The sequence below is a fragment of the Lethenteron reissneri genome, chromosome 42, assembly GCF_015708825.2.
Source record: "Lethenteron reissneri isolate LAM-NWPU_2019-01 chromosome 42, ASM1570882v1, whole genome shotgun sequence".
In the NCBI taxonomy this organism is placed as follows: Eukaryota; Metazoa; Chordata; class Hyperoartia; order Petromyzontiformes; family Petromyzontidae; genus Lethenteron; species Lethenteron reissneri.
The window spans coordinates 3,608,662-3,623,467 of NC_083820.1; the positions used below are offsets into that span (position 1 = coordinate 3,608,662).

General features: G+C 48.6%; 1 protein-coding gene across 1 annotated transcript in view; it reads right to left on the bottom strand.

Moving 5' to 3' along the window:
• The window catches only part of LOC133353043 (lysophospholipid acyltransferase 1-like), a 101,394-nt gene that overhangs the window by 56,022 nt on the left and 30,566 nt on the right, over nucleotides 1–14,806 (bottom strand). The window contains exon 2 of the mRNA XM_061569133.1: nucleotides 8,199–8,344. Within this exon, the coding sequence (XP_061425117.1) occupies nucleotides 8,199–8,344 (146 nt within the window). The remainder of the gene's footprint in view (nucleotides 1–8,198; nucleotides 8,345–14,806) is intronic.

Below are 14,806 nucleotides of genomic sequence, written 5' to 3' on the forward strand. Positions count from 1 at the left end.
AGCAGCACCTGGCCAATATAATTTCATGTCAATTTAAACACAAAATAAAGACAAAGATCCCCCAGATAGTCCTTAACAGAGTGATGAGGCTAGTGCTGTTAGCGAGTACCGGCACGGCACACGAGGGGGTGGGTGGCCAGCCCCATGCCCGGCCGCCTTTGTTTCTCCAGTGGCGATGTTTACACACCGCACCAGGTACTTATTGGAGATTGAGTCGACCTAGGGGAGACCCAGGACCAGTTCAGATAATCATCACTGGTGTTGGTTGCGAGCAGGGAATCGAACTCGGGTCGCTGTGTTCGTAGCACAGCGCGCTCACCACTACACTACACGTACACACACGCACGTAGAGTGTTCTTGCAATTTTCACCAATTATGTCGCTCTCATGCAATTCGAGTATGGGCAGTGGATTCCCTTCCACCATAGAACTCTGTACAACAACGAGGCCGCATGCTTCTCATCGTAGCCCAACCGAGGTTTGGCAGTGGCCGTCCCCTTCAAGGGGTTTATCTTACGAAAAAACAACGCAGGCTTCTCTTCAATTGTGCAAGTGATTGGTGACTGAATGGTCGTCATTTTTTTTGTCTGACGAATAAAAAGTGACATTACTTACATAATACCCTCAAGAGCTGGCCGAGGATGAATGAAGCACACAGGACGAAATATAAGCGCGGAAGATTGTTTTTTTTTGTGCAAAATCACCGGAGCCTGACTTGAAACCAGAAACTCAATGCACTTGAGAACTTCAATTAATCTGTGTTCAACAAAAGTCAGACCAAGAGTGCTCAGGCATGGTGGTACCGTGTGGTCACAAAAAAAGTATCACTGACTGGGAAGTCCCTGTCGTGGGAATGTGGAATTTCCCCAGCTGGCTCTGGTCTGTAAATAAAAGGGGAGTGCTCCTCCATGCTCAATTGAGTAGGAACAACACGAACATATTTGTTTACGTCTCGCAACTGAAAAGTGGTAAACAATTTCTCAGATGAATGACTGGAGTTCGAACCTATGACATCGTTGGTCAAATAATTAATACTTTGATACAATCAGACGCCCATCCACCACCCTGAGCAAGCAACACTACGATTCACGTCTCCGCACCCTGGCAATTGGGGGTCACATGATACATTTTTTCTCAAAATTTTACCGTATTGCTTGTATTGCTTCGCGTTTCTTAGTGGCGTTGCTAGTTTGGCCTAAATGAGCCTAGGATCCTCATTGGCCTGAAGGGAACACTGCCGTATAATAATAGGGGTTTTCCCCCTTTTTCTGGCAACAAAACTGAAACCTTTACGAGGATTCATGTCTGCATTAACCACAATACTTGATGTAGATGCTCACCCGGAGCCCTCATTACTTTGATAGTGCATTGTCTTTGTGCTGTACGCCTTTTTGGCGTCCTCTGGTCGAGCACCAATTGGGTCGAGGCTCAAAAGAAAGCCGTCCCTTGGTGTGGACCAATCAGTTTCAAGGACAATGCATATATTATCAGAGTGTGTTTTTTGTTAGCATTTTGACTGCAAGTATTGTGGTTAATGCAGACGTGAATCCTTCTAAAAAGGTTTCAGTTTTGTTGCCAGAAAAAAGGGGAAAACCCCTATTATTATATTTTGGTACTGGCAAAGGAGGTCTACTGACGTATAATTTGCATAAATCGTAGACAATTGTCACACACACACACACGAGTAAAGGCACGCATCGTAAGCCCAGCCATCGATTTGATTCGACGAATCAATGCATTGTTCAGGTAGGGCGACTTCCCCACTCAAGGCTATTTCTGATGCCAATAATACCGTGAATGGATCCAAGGCAATACAAAGACTGGAATCGGGTCAAGGTTGGCTGAGCGCCGAGACACCATCTCCCGAAGACACTCGCGGGAGATGTGCGAACAAACGACGCCCAGGACAAACAGCAACGCGACACCGCACACATACAAAGTGACGGCGAATACAATATTAAAAAAATATATAAAATATCGCCTCAGCAAATGGAAGCCTTGATGCTGCGGGCAGTAGATAAGGCGCAATTTACCGTGCGCCTTGGCGCCCGAGGCAATAATCACGCCGTGTCTTGCCTGAGGTGCACGCTGCCGCGCTCGCTGGCGTGTGACCCTTTTAATAGATACGCCGTCGCATTCAATCGGCGTGATTCCAGCCGGGGTCGGAGAGCTCGGCTCGCCAACGCGAGGTTGCAAAGGAAAGTTTCATTTCTCGGCCGAGGTACGATAATTTTACTAGTCCTATCATCCCATTCAGCGTCAATAAAATCAGCACCGCTTCGTGGGAAGTCGGTGGTTGGTTGCCTTTCGGGAGGGATTTGTCACCGGCATGAGAATGTGGAATTTCCAGCGGCAGTTCAGAGCCGCCAATTGGAATAGGTGACAAAGCCTTTGGCGTTGCAGCACCAACGTTTTGCAATAAAAAAAAAACTTGTTTCCTCCCTAAACATTGTAAATCTTCCTCATAAAAATATCGTGAAGCAGAAGATTAGTACTGGATACAGTCGTATTTACAAATGTCATTTTTACACTTTGATCCTTACCCGTGTATCGATAGTTCAATTTTAATGTGCCATTTTATTGAGGCGCTCTGTGTTGTCTCGATGTGGTCTGGGACTATTTTGCTGTCGTTTATGCTGCCTTGCCCAATCTTGACAAATCGGACTTGTATAATAAAAAAAATATTCATTTCTTATTTATTTATATTTCGTGACTTGCCATTGTCTCTATTTTGCACTCCTATTGTGTGTTTTGCATTGTGTGCCGTCGCAACTTGTCCCGCCCCATGCTGGACATCTGTAACAAAAGAGCTTCGTAGCTCATCGGATTCATCCTGCAGTCACAATAAAGGCTCTGATGATACGGAGCGCCGACCCCTTGTTCGTAAGAGCAGGGAGACTCTGGCTCTTGAATGCGTGGAGACGCGGACGTGGGTTTAACACAGACCCCGGGTACGGGCGCTAACCACGCAGCAGCAATGCTGCCTGACAACGCGAAGCATTCTCGTAAACCATCAATTTTGAAACAACCGCTCAGTTGAACTGCAAAAATATAACGGTACTCATTAATCGAACCCAGAGGGATGATGGGGGCCAGTCAACCACAAACCGATTTGAACCCACGACTTACGAACTTGTGAGCGAGGCGCTTCGGCCGTAGCACCACTCGGCCAAAGACCGCACTCGTTAATCAATTCCCAACAAAAGCTACGATTGCCAGAATTTCGGTCCCAACACACACGTAGCTGACAGCGATTGCCAGCTGCGGTTGACAGATGGTCCTCCTCACTGCGAATAAACACACACACACCTGCGTTTGCCTTGCAAATGGCACTCCTGCTTGCAGGCTGTGCGACAACCTGTCCCCATACTGTAGCTACACACGGCGGCAAGGCGAGGTCTATACATATCCAGTATGTTGCCGTTATCCTGCCGTTTCTGGGTTTGAAGATGTATCGTGTTTTTGAAAAGTAGTTTTTGTCATGAATTTATGTAATGAGTGTGGTGGCCGAGTATTAATGTCGTTAGAGCATCTGACTCACTATTCGTAAGTCAATTGGTAAGGGCAGAAGGGTGGTGACGCAAGTGGGAACAATTGTGCCTCGCGGCGAAGAAAGGCCTGGGTTTGATTCCCAACTTGGGGCATGTTTTCTCGTGTCAAGTTTGTATGTTCTCCCCCCTGTTCTGCACTAGTTTCCTCCGGGTTCCTCCAATTTCCTCCCATAGCTAACAACAACAACAAAAAACCGCTACAATGGAACCGGTATTGGCCGAACATACCAATGCGGAAAGAAAAATACCTTAAAATTACTCAATCAGGATTACACGCAGCAGCAGCGGCAGCATCGCCCCCTCCTGCACAAACCTGGCAAGGGGCCCTCCTGAAAAAGAGTCTTGAGACTCGGTGAGGCTTTCCCGAGTAAACGGGCGTCATGTTAAAACCGAGTTGTAAGTTCAAATCAGTTAGCGGTTGACTCAGCCCATCATACCTCTGGGGCAGATTAAATCAAGTACTGTACTGCATTGTGGGAAATCAAGAAATCAACACTGCTGTGTTCACGTTAAGGCATGATTTATGTATACGAGGAATACAATATTGTTTTGGGAGCTATTGTATGTCTAATTTCCACAAAGTATTTCACCGTGTGTATTTTAAAATCCACTTCATCAATCATCATTTGCGTTTTGGATAGATGGATACAATTTTCACAGGAATATTTTTTTTTACATTTTCCAACATTTCGGGTAAACAAAAGAAAGAAAATATTCCTACTGGACCAACAAGGCAATATGATTATGTATGCGGTGCTTATTTTGCACTGTACATAGCCAACCAACCATGCTAATTGGAGGTTAATCGGAGGTATAACTGCAATTTAACCATGCTCGAACAGTGCATAGAAAATGCGGCTATGTCCCTTACAAACGTTGAAAACCAGGGTCTCCCTAATGTAACTGTGATTAAGTGCCGTCTGTTCATCACATAGCCGACCACAGGCCTGATAAAATACAAAAAAAATAGTTGAGTTTATAGTTCTAACCGGAGAGAGTCGAGGTGGTTCATTGGCCAGGCAGCTCATCAGCTATGGCGCTACATCCCGCTGCTGTCCCTGCACTTCAATTCCGCCTCTCAAGCGAAGCGAGCCGCCTCTCAGCACCATGTGGCGGTGCAAATTTAGTTTTTTTCGCTTTGCACCTTCCAGCCTCGCAATTACATTACAAATGTGTCACTTGGCGGCAATGTCCACAGGATGAGGAATATTCCATTCGAAAGACTCTCGCAGAGAGTATAACTGGAAAATTATGTCACGTAAAATTATCCAAACTGGAGGCTCACCTCTGATGAGGCCTCCAGAATTTGGTCGCTCGCCAAACCAACATGACATTTGTAGTTCTTTGAGCTAATTAACAATATTGGCACGAGAGAGCAGGAAATTGGAAACAAATGACGAAAAGTACAGTGAACGCCTACTGGCTATCTGCCCATGGATTGTGATGACGATGATGATGACAGCTTAAATATTCAGGACTGAGTGAAATACACAACTTACAGTCATGACCTTGTTGTGAAATTTCTGGTGACCGAGCCGAGACCATCAACCAACTAAAGCTCTGATCCTAGTTTAACCACGGGCAGCTCATCTCTGGATACAAACCGACAACCTTCGAGCGGCTCTACTCCCTGACTCGGTATCCGCCGCCGGGGCCACCCCAAGGGTGTGGATTTAGTCGACCCTGAAGTCAAACACCGTGACGCCCACTCCACTGTTCCCTCGTCGCGATGCTCCTGGCCGGGCGAGCACTGCGACAATGGAATACGTAAAAACGAGCCACACCGTCTCGAAGAGCCAGACTTGGCGCCGACCCGTGGGTGACAGCCCAGAAATGCCGACGGCTGTTTGACACGTGGTTTAGCCTGACCTGACCCTCTCACTGCGAGTGCTGATAGCTCAATTGGTGGCTTTGTGACTTGGCAGAGAGAAAACAAAGCTGATAAGAGAAGTGTCTGCACACTCAACGGGGTAAATATTGCCACGTGGCACAAAGATCGCCCGTTTAGACTTTAGCGGCGGGTGTGTTGTTAGCAAGCGCCTATCAATGCTGTCACAGCACAAAAACGACTGGCGTTTGTAGGCAAGATTGCAGCCATTGGCTCCACAGTGCTGACGATTATACCTGGGATAACGCACTAATTTAAAGCCAAATCGACAACCTCAGAAAACACTCACGGGGTTGATGTTGAACTTAGGTCACTGGGAGCGCAGGGCAGTGCATGAACCACCATCCTACTGCTCCTCAAAGAGAAAGATCCCCTGTATAGCCTTAACAGACTGTTGGCCACGTGCCGATAGTGAACACCTCTGAAGGCCTGCACGGCGCACGAAGGGGTGGGTGGCCAGCACAACGCCTTTGTCTTCCTAGTGGCACTGTTTATACACTGCACCAGGTACTCATTTGAGGCCAAGCCGACCTAGGGGAGGCCCAGGACCGGTTCAGATAATCGTAACTGATGTTGGCCATGAGCGGCAATCGAACTTGGGTCGCTGGGTTCGTAGCGCAGCGTGTGCGAACCGCTACACCACTGCTCCGCACTGCTCTCCACGTGCTCACACACACACACACACAGGGATGCTGGGATAAGTGCTGTTAGCGAGCACCTGACTCAAATATACAGTGTGGTCAGCATGATGGAAATCTGGCTGCCTTTCCTCTTAGTGACCTATGGAATCAGGCACCCATTTTTAACTCATGTGAGCTAGGGGGGCTCATAGCCAGGTTGGATTAACCATGCTGGTATTAGGCCTGGCCAGAAATCATTCTCAGGTTTCAGAGGTCACAGTGTGATAATTAAACTAAAACTCAACTTTTTTATTTTATTTCACCAGGTAAGGCTGACTGAGCTATGTAGCTCTTTTTCAGATAGCTCAACGAACTAGCTTATCATGCGGAAAAATAGAACAGCCAAATACTCTGAATGCACGTTTATTATAAACTTGGAGGGGAAAACCAGAGGACGCAGAGAAAAATCCACGCGGCCACAGGGAGAGAGACATGCAAACTCCTACTATACAGGTGTCAGGGTCGTGATCGAACCCACGGCCTCCTGTATACCAAGCGAAGTAGTTAACATCTCAAAACAGATGGACCGGGATTCGAACCCAGCAAGCATCTCACTGGTGCTGGCTCAATGCTATGACCAAGTGCATTGGGGCCCTCTAAGTCACCTGGCTGCTGCCGAGGCCAATCTGCAGGTGAATCGTGGCTGCCTTAAAAAACAAAGTCTGTCCCCTTCCATAGCAATGGGGAATTTTCACCTCCTTGCTCACAGCCATCAACAGAAATGAGTGACAACCCGTGTTTGTCTGACGAGGGAGAAATTTTACTTTTTGACGTAAGGTAAGTCTGAACTGAAGTCAACGGTGTGTGTGGTTTGTCCGATTGCAGACCGGTCCTCTAAATCACATGAATATGGAATTTCACCACTGGCTCAGAACCGCCATTGGAGATCAGCATGACTCCCCACTTATTTGTGAATGAAGCTACATTTGCTACATGCCTGCACTCATAGTGGTTGCAAGCTAAGAAGGGTTGAGCCTGGACAGCACTTGGATAGGAGACCGCTGAGTAATACCAGGTGTCCATACTCTTTGGTTCGTTCGGTAAAGTCCCGTAGGTATAAAAATAAAATAAATCACGACGTTAAAATAAATTAAATCACGACGTTTCGGGCGCAACACAAGCGTCCGTCATCAGGTGGAAAAGCACGGCCTGCTGCTGATGCAGACTGTTTTAAAACAGTCTGCATCAGCAGCAGGCCATGCAGCAGGCCATGCTTGTGTTGCGCCCGAAACGTCGTGATTTATTTTATTTTATACCTACGTGACTTTACCGAAAGAACCAAAGAGTATGGATTCGTGCAGTCATGAAAGCTTCAAATCAAGATTAATACCAAGTTCTCTCGGATTCAGGCTGCAAGCTGGCCATGTACGTATGCTGAACTTCTTTCGCACGGTATGTAGCCAACCAAGCGAATCGGGGTTGCTTGTGTGCTGGGTGTTTCTCATGGGTTACTCCTTGCTCTCCTCCCACATACCAAAACGCGAATGAATGGAATTGGCCCAAAATCCCAATTGCAAAGCTACCTCGAGGATTTACTGAGTAATGGAATCATCATCATCATCATCAAAATCGTCAGTATTATTAGAGTCTAGTAGGTTATAGCAGGTGCCAGGAAGAAAATGGGAAGTTCGAATGCCATGCGCATAACGGAAGAACATTCACACACGCACACATCCAGGCATGCAGGTGGGCAGCCACATACACACGTTCACACACACATATAAAAACAAAGACAAAGATCCCCCGTATAGGTTTGAACACTTGGTGAAAGTGCTGTTAGTGAACACGTATGAAGACTGGCATGGCACATGAGAGGGTGGGTGGTCAGCACTACGCCCGGCCAGATTTGTTTTCACACCGGACCAGGTACTCATTTGAGGCCGAGTCGGACCTAGGGGAGGCCCAGGACTGGTTCAGACAATCGTCACTGGCGTTGGCCGTGAGCGGGAATCGAACTCGGGTCGCCGGGTTCGCAGTGCAGCGTGCTAAACACGACACTGCTACTCCCCAGACACACACACGCGCACAACCCGCTGAGACACGCAGGCAGTCAGGGACACACAGACACACATGCACGCACCAGCCATAGCAGAAGATGGCCAGGTAAATTCCCAGGAAGGTGGCCACCGAGTGGCGGACTGCAGGGCTGGCATGGCTGGGGTGCAGGTAGAGCCGGAACCAGCACGCGGCGAGCAGCGCGAGCAGAAGGCATGCCACGAAGTTCACCTGCGCGCGCCGGTCAACAGCAACGGGAAGGTTTCAAGCAAACGCGCAAAGACCAAGAGAATCCCTCGTCAACATGAGCGCAGCGCGGGTCGGAGCGGCACGGCCACTCGGGGCGGCGGCGGCTTCTTTCGCAGGGCCTGCACCGCCACGCAGCAGTTTGGCAGTCTCGTCGAAGGCTCGTTGGTCAACGAGCATTGGATCGTTGGCCAACGAGCCCCCTACGAAGTACTGGAGAAGTATCAATCCACCGATTAAAATGTAGAGTTTGGTTTATAAGCATTAATTTACGCCGTGCACTTATTACACAATGACGGTTACAAGACCCGACAAGAATGTTTTATTTCAACAGTAAGCCTGAGACCGATTCATTAAATAATTATTACGCCCGTTTTGCCTTACAAGGGTTTCACCGCCGCCTCCGTTTGGCACACGACAGGCAAATTCAAACACTCCCTTAGGCACGAGAGCCCAGAGTTTAATTGCTTTGGGCTATGCGAGATGGCACAATGTTGACTTAGACCGTTACACAACATTTCATAATCAGGTTTGAGTTAAAAGCCTGTTCTGCACTACTTGATCCACGCGGCCACTCATTTACCACCTCGTACATGACATCAGAGACCCTGCGGATTCACCGGCCCCTGCCATGGGAATGTGGAATTGCATCTACATTACTATCGCGGACATGAGCACCATTATATTTTTCACACAAGAGGCCGGGTGGCATTACGGTTACAACCCTGTAACTGCGAGTTCCAAATCCTGCTCACTCGACCCATCATCCCATCTGGGTCGATAGTGGAAGGTAAAGCACCAGTGGTCACAGCATGTGGAGAGACCGACACCCCCACCGCCATGGAAATGTGGAATTCTGACAACTGGCTCTGGTTTACCGATGCCTGCGAGCGCCGACCCACACTCATTCGAGCAGGGAGACGCTTTGACTTCGTGGTGCACAACGAGGAAGAGCAGAGGTGACGATCCGGTGGGAACCACGAGCAACGGATCGGCTGCAGGAACGGGGAAACGGCAAGTTGACGCTACGCCAGGCTGCAAAACCGCACGCTCCATGCATTTGGGGTCAATGAGGAATTTGCCCTCCGATGCTTCCAAATCGAAGTGATTTGCTTCTAATATGAGCATTGAAGTGGCGCTCACCCCTCCTGTTTGCGACCCTGCGCCAGTGATAGAAATACTGCAAGTTCAAGTTGAGTGGGTGCCGGGATTTCAACCCGGGTTTGGCCAGATTCAGGGGCAGCCGTGCAATCCGCTGCGGCAAGAGGACTTGTCGCAATGGCGGGACCTTGCGGCTGGTTTCAACTCATTTGAAGCGACCGCCTAAAGGGCCCAGACAGAGTGACTTCAGGGTGTGCCCTTCGCCAGTGCACTGAATCCAGACCTCAGCCACCTGAGAGTAAAATGGGTTCTTCAGCCACGCGAGCTGCCAGTCTCAGCCCGATCATTAACGGCTTCAAGAAAGAAAATAAACACCCAACATTAAAAAAAAATTTTTTTATCTCATCTGGTTATTTTTGTAATCAATGTGCAGCTTAGTACGGTCGTACAGTAATTGATAAGTGGGCTGACACCCTCAAACTCATTGCGCACAAGAACATTGTGTAATCAGAGAAGGCTGCCGGGGGAAATGAACCCAACATCTCAGCAGCGCCGACAGAGGGCTGACACGGCCATCATGAACTTCTCGAAACACCCACCCAACTCCCAACCACCTGTGTCATTTTTTTGCTTTTTTTTTATCTATAGCGGGTGTAAAATTTCGGATTACGTGACCTACGTGAAGGGTAACTTTCATCAGCAAACATTTACTCGGCTGCATTAATGCGTCACTCTTTAAGCATTAAATCATCGAGTTGCCTACTTCAGTACTTGGCAAATGTTGTGACAACAGTTCATCATAACCGCGCAAGGGGTTAATCATTAAGCATGTCAGCAAGTATTGACCGCCTGCGTATATGTTTACATTCTCTTGATCCCCACGTATGTTCAGCCAATATACTTTACACTCGCCATGCAGGGCACGAGCGCCTGTTCAATGCACATGCACGTCGCATGCTCGCACCATTTGCTGCGTTTGTGACCGCTGCAGAGGTGCGCAACGACACTAGTTTCTCACGTCAGATGAAAATTCTTATCAAGCCGAGGCGGCAGTGTGCGGTCAGAATTCGCAATCGCAGGGTTTACAAGTTCAAATCCTGGTCACGGGTCCACTCGGCACCATCACCCGCTGGGACTGATGTAAGAAAATTAAAAAAACCTTTACAGCTGATTTGTGTGAAAAGTCAACAACAGAGGTCATCCCAAGGACAGCCGAAACCCTCCATGGGAAGGTGGAATTTCCGCCGCTGGATCGGGGGGTGTGAGTGAGGGGCCCGCTAACAGAAACGACGTCCGTACACAGCGGCAGGAAGACGGTTCCCGCTTTAGTTTTTTTTGTAAACGCACGGCACTGTACGTGCATCCGATGGGTGCAGGAGCCTTCGCCGCGTTAAAGTGGCTGCACGGTCGCACGCACGCACGCTCACGCTGGATCCTTTGCCCCCCCCTCCTCCCTTTGCATTATTCATCGCTCGAGGTCATCCCGATCTCGGTTGGGTTGACGATTCCCGCATCCGGGCGCTTAGCAACCAAGCCCACGTCTCGTCTGTCCTTGGGAGGGCCGGAGAGGATATTTGCTTCTGACGATGCCAGGGGCGAGACGCGCCTCGTACAGTGCGCGGTTGGAGCGATAAGCCGGCGGGGGCCCCGGGGCTCGCAGCCTCGAGCAGGGGGCACCGCGGACTGATGAGGCCACGGCGCCGGGCGGAAGAGGGGGGAGAGGCTCGCAAAAGTGCTGACCCACCCTCACGCGCGCTCTCTTGCCACGCTCGATTCGTTTATTCACCTCTCGGCGGTGAATAAATGAGCGGATGTATTTATACGCAGGCGAGAGAGGGTACGATGCGCACCGGTTAGCACGTCGTGCTACGAACCCGGCGACCCGAGTTCGATTCCCGCTCACGGCAAGCACCGGTGACGATAATCCAAACTGGTCATGGGCCTCCTCTAGGTCGACTTCGTCTCAAATGAGTACCTGGTGTGGTGTGTAAACATCACCACTGGGAGGGACAAAGGCGGTTGGGCGTGGTGCTGGCCACCCACCCCCTCGTGTGCCATGCCAGCCTTCATAGGTGCTCGCCAACAGGCTATATGGGGGATCTTTGATTTTTATTTCGTCCAGCCATGCGATGGCGTCGCCACGATCGGCAATTTTGAGCACTTAAATCGATGGGTGCGCGGCCACATCATCCCTGCAGGGTCGATAAAATAAGGAACCACTTTGTGTGACGGCACCAGCGATTGCGCTCTTCATAGAACTGTGCCCAGCACGTTGTGAAGGTGGAACTTCCACGACTGGCTCAGGGCAAAGCAGCAGAGAAGAGCGCCGTCCTGAAGCTTTGATCGAGCAACACTCACATGCAAATATCCTGTGTTCTCAATAAAGACTGCGCCCGCAAGTACTGTAAGCGAGCACACATTAAGGATGGCACGGCACACAAGCGGTAGTATGGATAAAACCTGCTCTTTGGGTCTTTCGGTAAAGTCACGTAGATAGGTTCAAAGAAAATAAAAAAACTATGACGTTTCGATCGCAACACAAGCGGTCGTCCCTAGGAAAAGGGGGTTAGCTTCTAAAGGCAAACTGTTTATAAAGGTTTGAAATGGGCATAGCCCAAATGTCTGCAGCATGGGCGGGGCAGCTGATGTTAATGTCAGTGATGGGCAGCGACCGCAAAGGCGGTGAGTTTTCCACCAATTAAAGGGCTGCCAGGTAAAAATTAGAATGCTAATGGAAGATCGCTGAGCGGCCTCAACAGCGAGCGCGCTGAGGTGGCTATGTTAATGTGAGAGATTAGCATGTTAATGTGAGAGATTAGCATGTTAATATCAAATTGGAGAGCCGAAAATAACAACTAACATCGGAAGGTGTTTCAGGATGGGAACATCACAGCCAGTTCTGACTTAAACTGGTTTATAACGTCCTTCCAGTGATTGCTGAGTTTGTACCGATCTTCTGTGTATATGGATGGTTTCATGAACGAATCTTTGTTAATAGCCAGTGGCTTTGCAAAGTACCTTGGTCTTAGAGAAATCAATTTCGTGTGAGCTCACCGCATTAAAACAATGATCAGCCACGGCCAAGGTATTGGTCCTACCTTGTTAAAGATCTGCCTTATGTTCACACACACGGTCAAAGACATGTCGCTTAGTTTCCCCAATGTAACTACTGCCGCAGACACAGCTTAGTTTGTAGACACCGGGGTATTGAATGCCAGGCATCACATCCTTCAGAGATGGGATCAGATCACGAGTTTTATGTACTGTGTTGAATCGAACCTGGATATTGTGTTTGCTCAATATTTTGGAAATCTTTTTGGTGACCCCTGCTATGTATGGCAAGGTGATGGTTTTGATTGGGTCCTCAGATGGTTCTTTCCCAACGGTTGGGGTGATAGCTTTACGGATTGTGTAGTCTGAATATCCATTCATCTTGAGAGCTTGGTGTACGTGATCCAGTTCACTGGCTCGGTGGTGATGGTCGGAAATAATATCGAGCTCTATGGTGTAGAGTTTTGATGATGGAATTCTTCTGGATGGATGGTGGTGGGAGTCAGGTTTTAGGTAGGCATCCGTATGGGTGGCTTTCCTGTAGAGAGTGTCCTATTGAGCCATCTTACCTTACAAGGTTGCGTCTGTCTCCCCAATGCTGATGGTTCACACACCACAGCAGTTAACTCATTTAGTGCTGAGTCGACTTAAAGGCTCAAAACGGGATTTTATTGTCGCTTGTTGATTATGTTATCCTCGGTTTGGGATTCGAACCAAGTTATGTCGTAGCGTGCAGACCACTGCATCTTCACTCCCCCAAGCAGACACGAGCACACACCCACACATACCCACGCACAAAAAAGACAAAGATCCCCCCATATAGCCTGAACGGACGTTTGAGACAATTGGTGTTAGTGAGTAACACAGATGAAGGCCGGCACGGCACACGAGGGGGTGGGAGCCAGCACCACACTCGGCCGCCTTCATTTCCCGAATGGCGATGTTGACACATTGCACCAGGTACTCACTTGAGGCCGAGTCAATCTAGGGGAGGCCTTGGACTGGTTCAGATCATCGTCACTGGCGTTGGCCGTGAGCAGGAATCGAACTTGTGTGTCTGAGTTTGTAGCGCAGGGTGCTGAACGCGACAATACCACTCCCCACATGCACCCACAAAGACAAAGATCCCCCATTTTAGCCTGAACAGACTTGCGTTAAGTGCTGATCGCGCGCAGCACCTATAAATATAGGCACAGCATACGAGGGGGTGGGTGGCCAGCACCACGCCCGACACACACCACATGCGCGCACACACACGCGCCTGCAGAGATAGTCTTCACGAATAGCAAGCATTAAAGTATAGGTTAAGGTCATGAGAGGCACGCTTGGGATGTCCCCCTCGCGCGTCCATGAGACGTAACGTTCAACCGTGGGCATCCAGCGCCCGTCCTCTTCGTTCGTATTCAGCCACGCACGTACACACGCGGGGAAACCGTGGGGCACGGCGGTTTCTAACAGACGAACAATGCGAGCCGTGAACAATTTTCACTCGCCACAGCTTCACACCGAACACACACACACACAGGATGAGGAGATGAATCGAAGGAAAGCCCAAACTGCTACGTAAGAGAATTTAAAACCTGGGCTGTGAGCAAGGCGCTCATGTATCCAGCCACGACCGACCTATGCTAGTTTGATTTCGATTTAAAGCTTTCGTGACTGCAGGGATTCATCTTCTTGGTTCTTTCGGTAAAGTCACGTAGAATGGAAATAATAAAATAATAAAAATAAAACATAATAAAATAATTCTCACGACGTTTCGGCCACAACGCAAGCAGCCTGAATTCAGACTCTGTCTTCTCGACAGACCTGTTCTCCACCTGAGGACGGCTGCTTGCGTTGTGGCTGAAACGTCGTGAGAATTATTTTATTATGTTTATTTTATTTTATTATTTCCATTCTATATGCTAGTTTGTTTGTATGGTTAACAATCTTGGATTATGTCATTAACCTGCATGTGCATTCTCTCGTCCGCACGTTCCTCTTCCTGACACTCGGTGTCATCCCGAGTGAATTTTTTTCCTTTCCAAAATTGTAGTTCTTTCCTGCAGCATCTTTCCACTGCCATATTAAGTTTTTTGTTGCCACCTGTACCTGGAACAATATATTTTTTTTATATTCATATTATTATTGGCCGGAAGAATAGATTTTTTTGTGGGTTACAAAAAATCTTCCCCATATTTTCGCAAGCAGGCATTACTGTGTTGAGATGCAGAACTTTGCATTTTGGCAAAAAAACATAAAAAGTACAGGGTGTTTCATAACGATGGACCCGATTTGAAATCGATATATCTC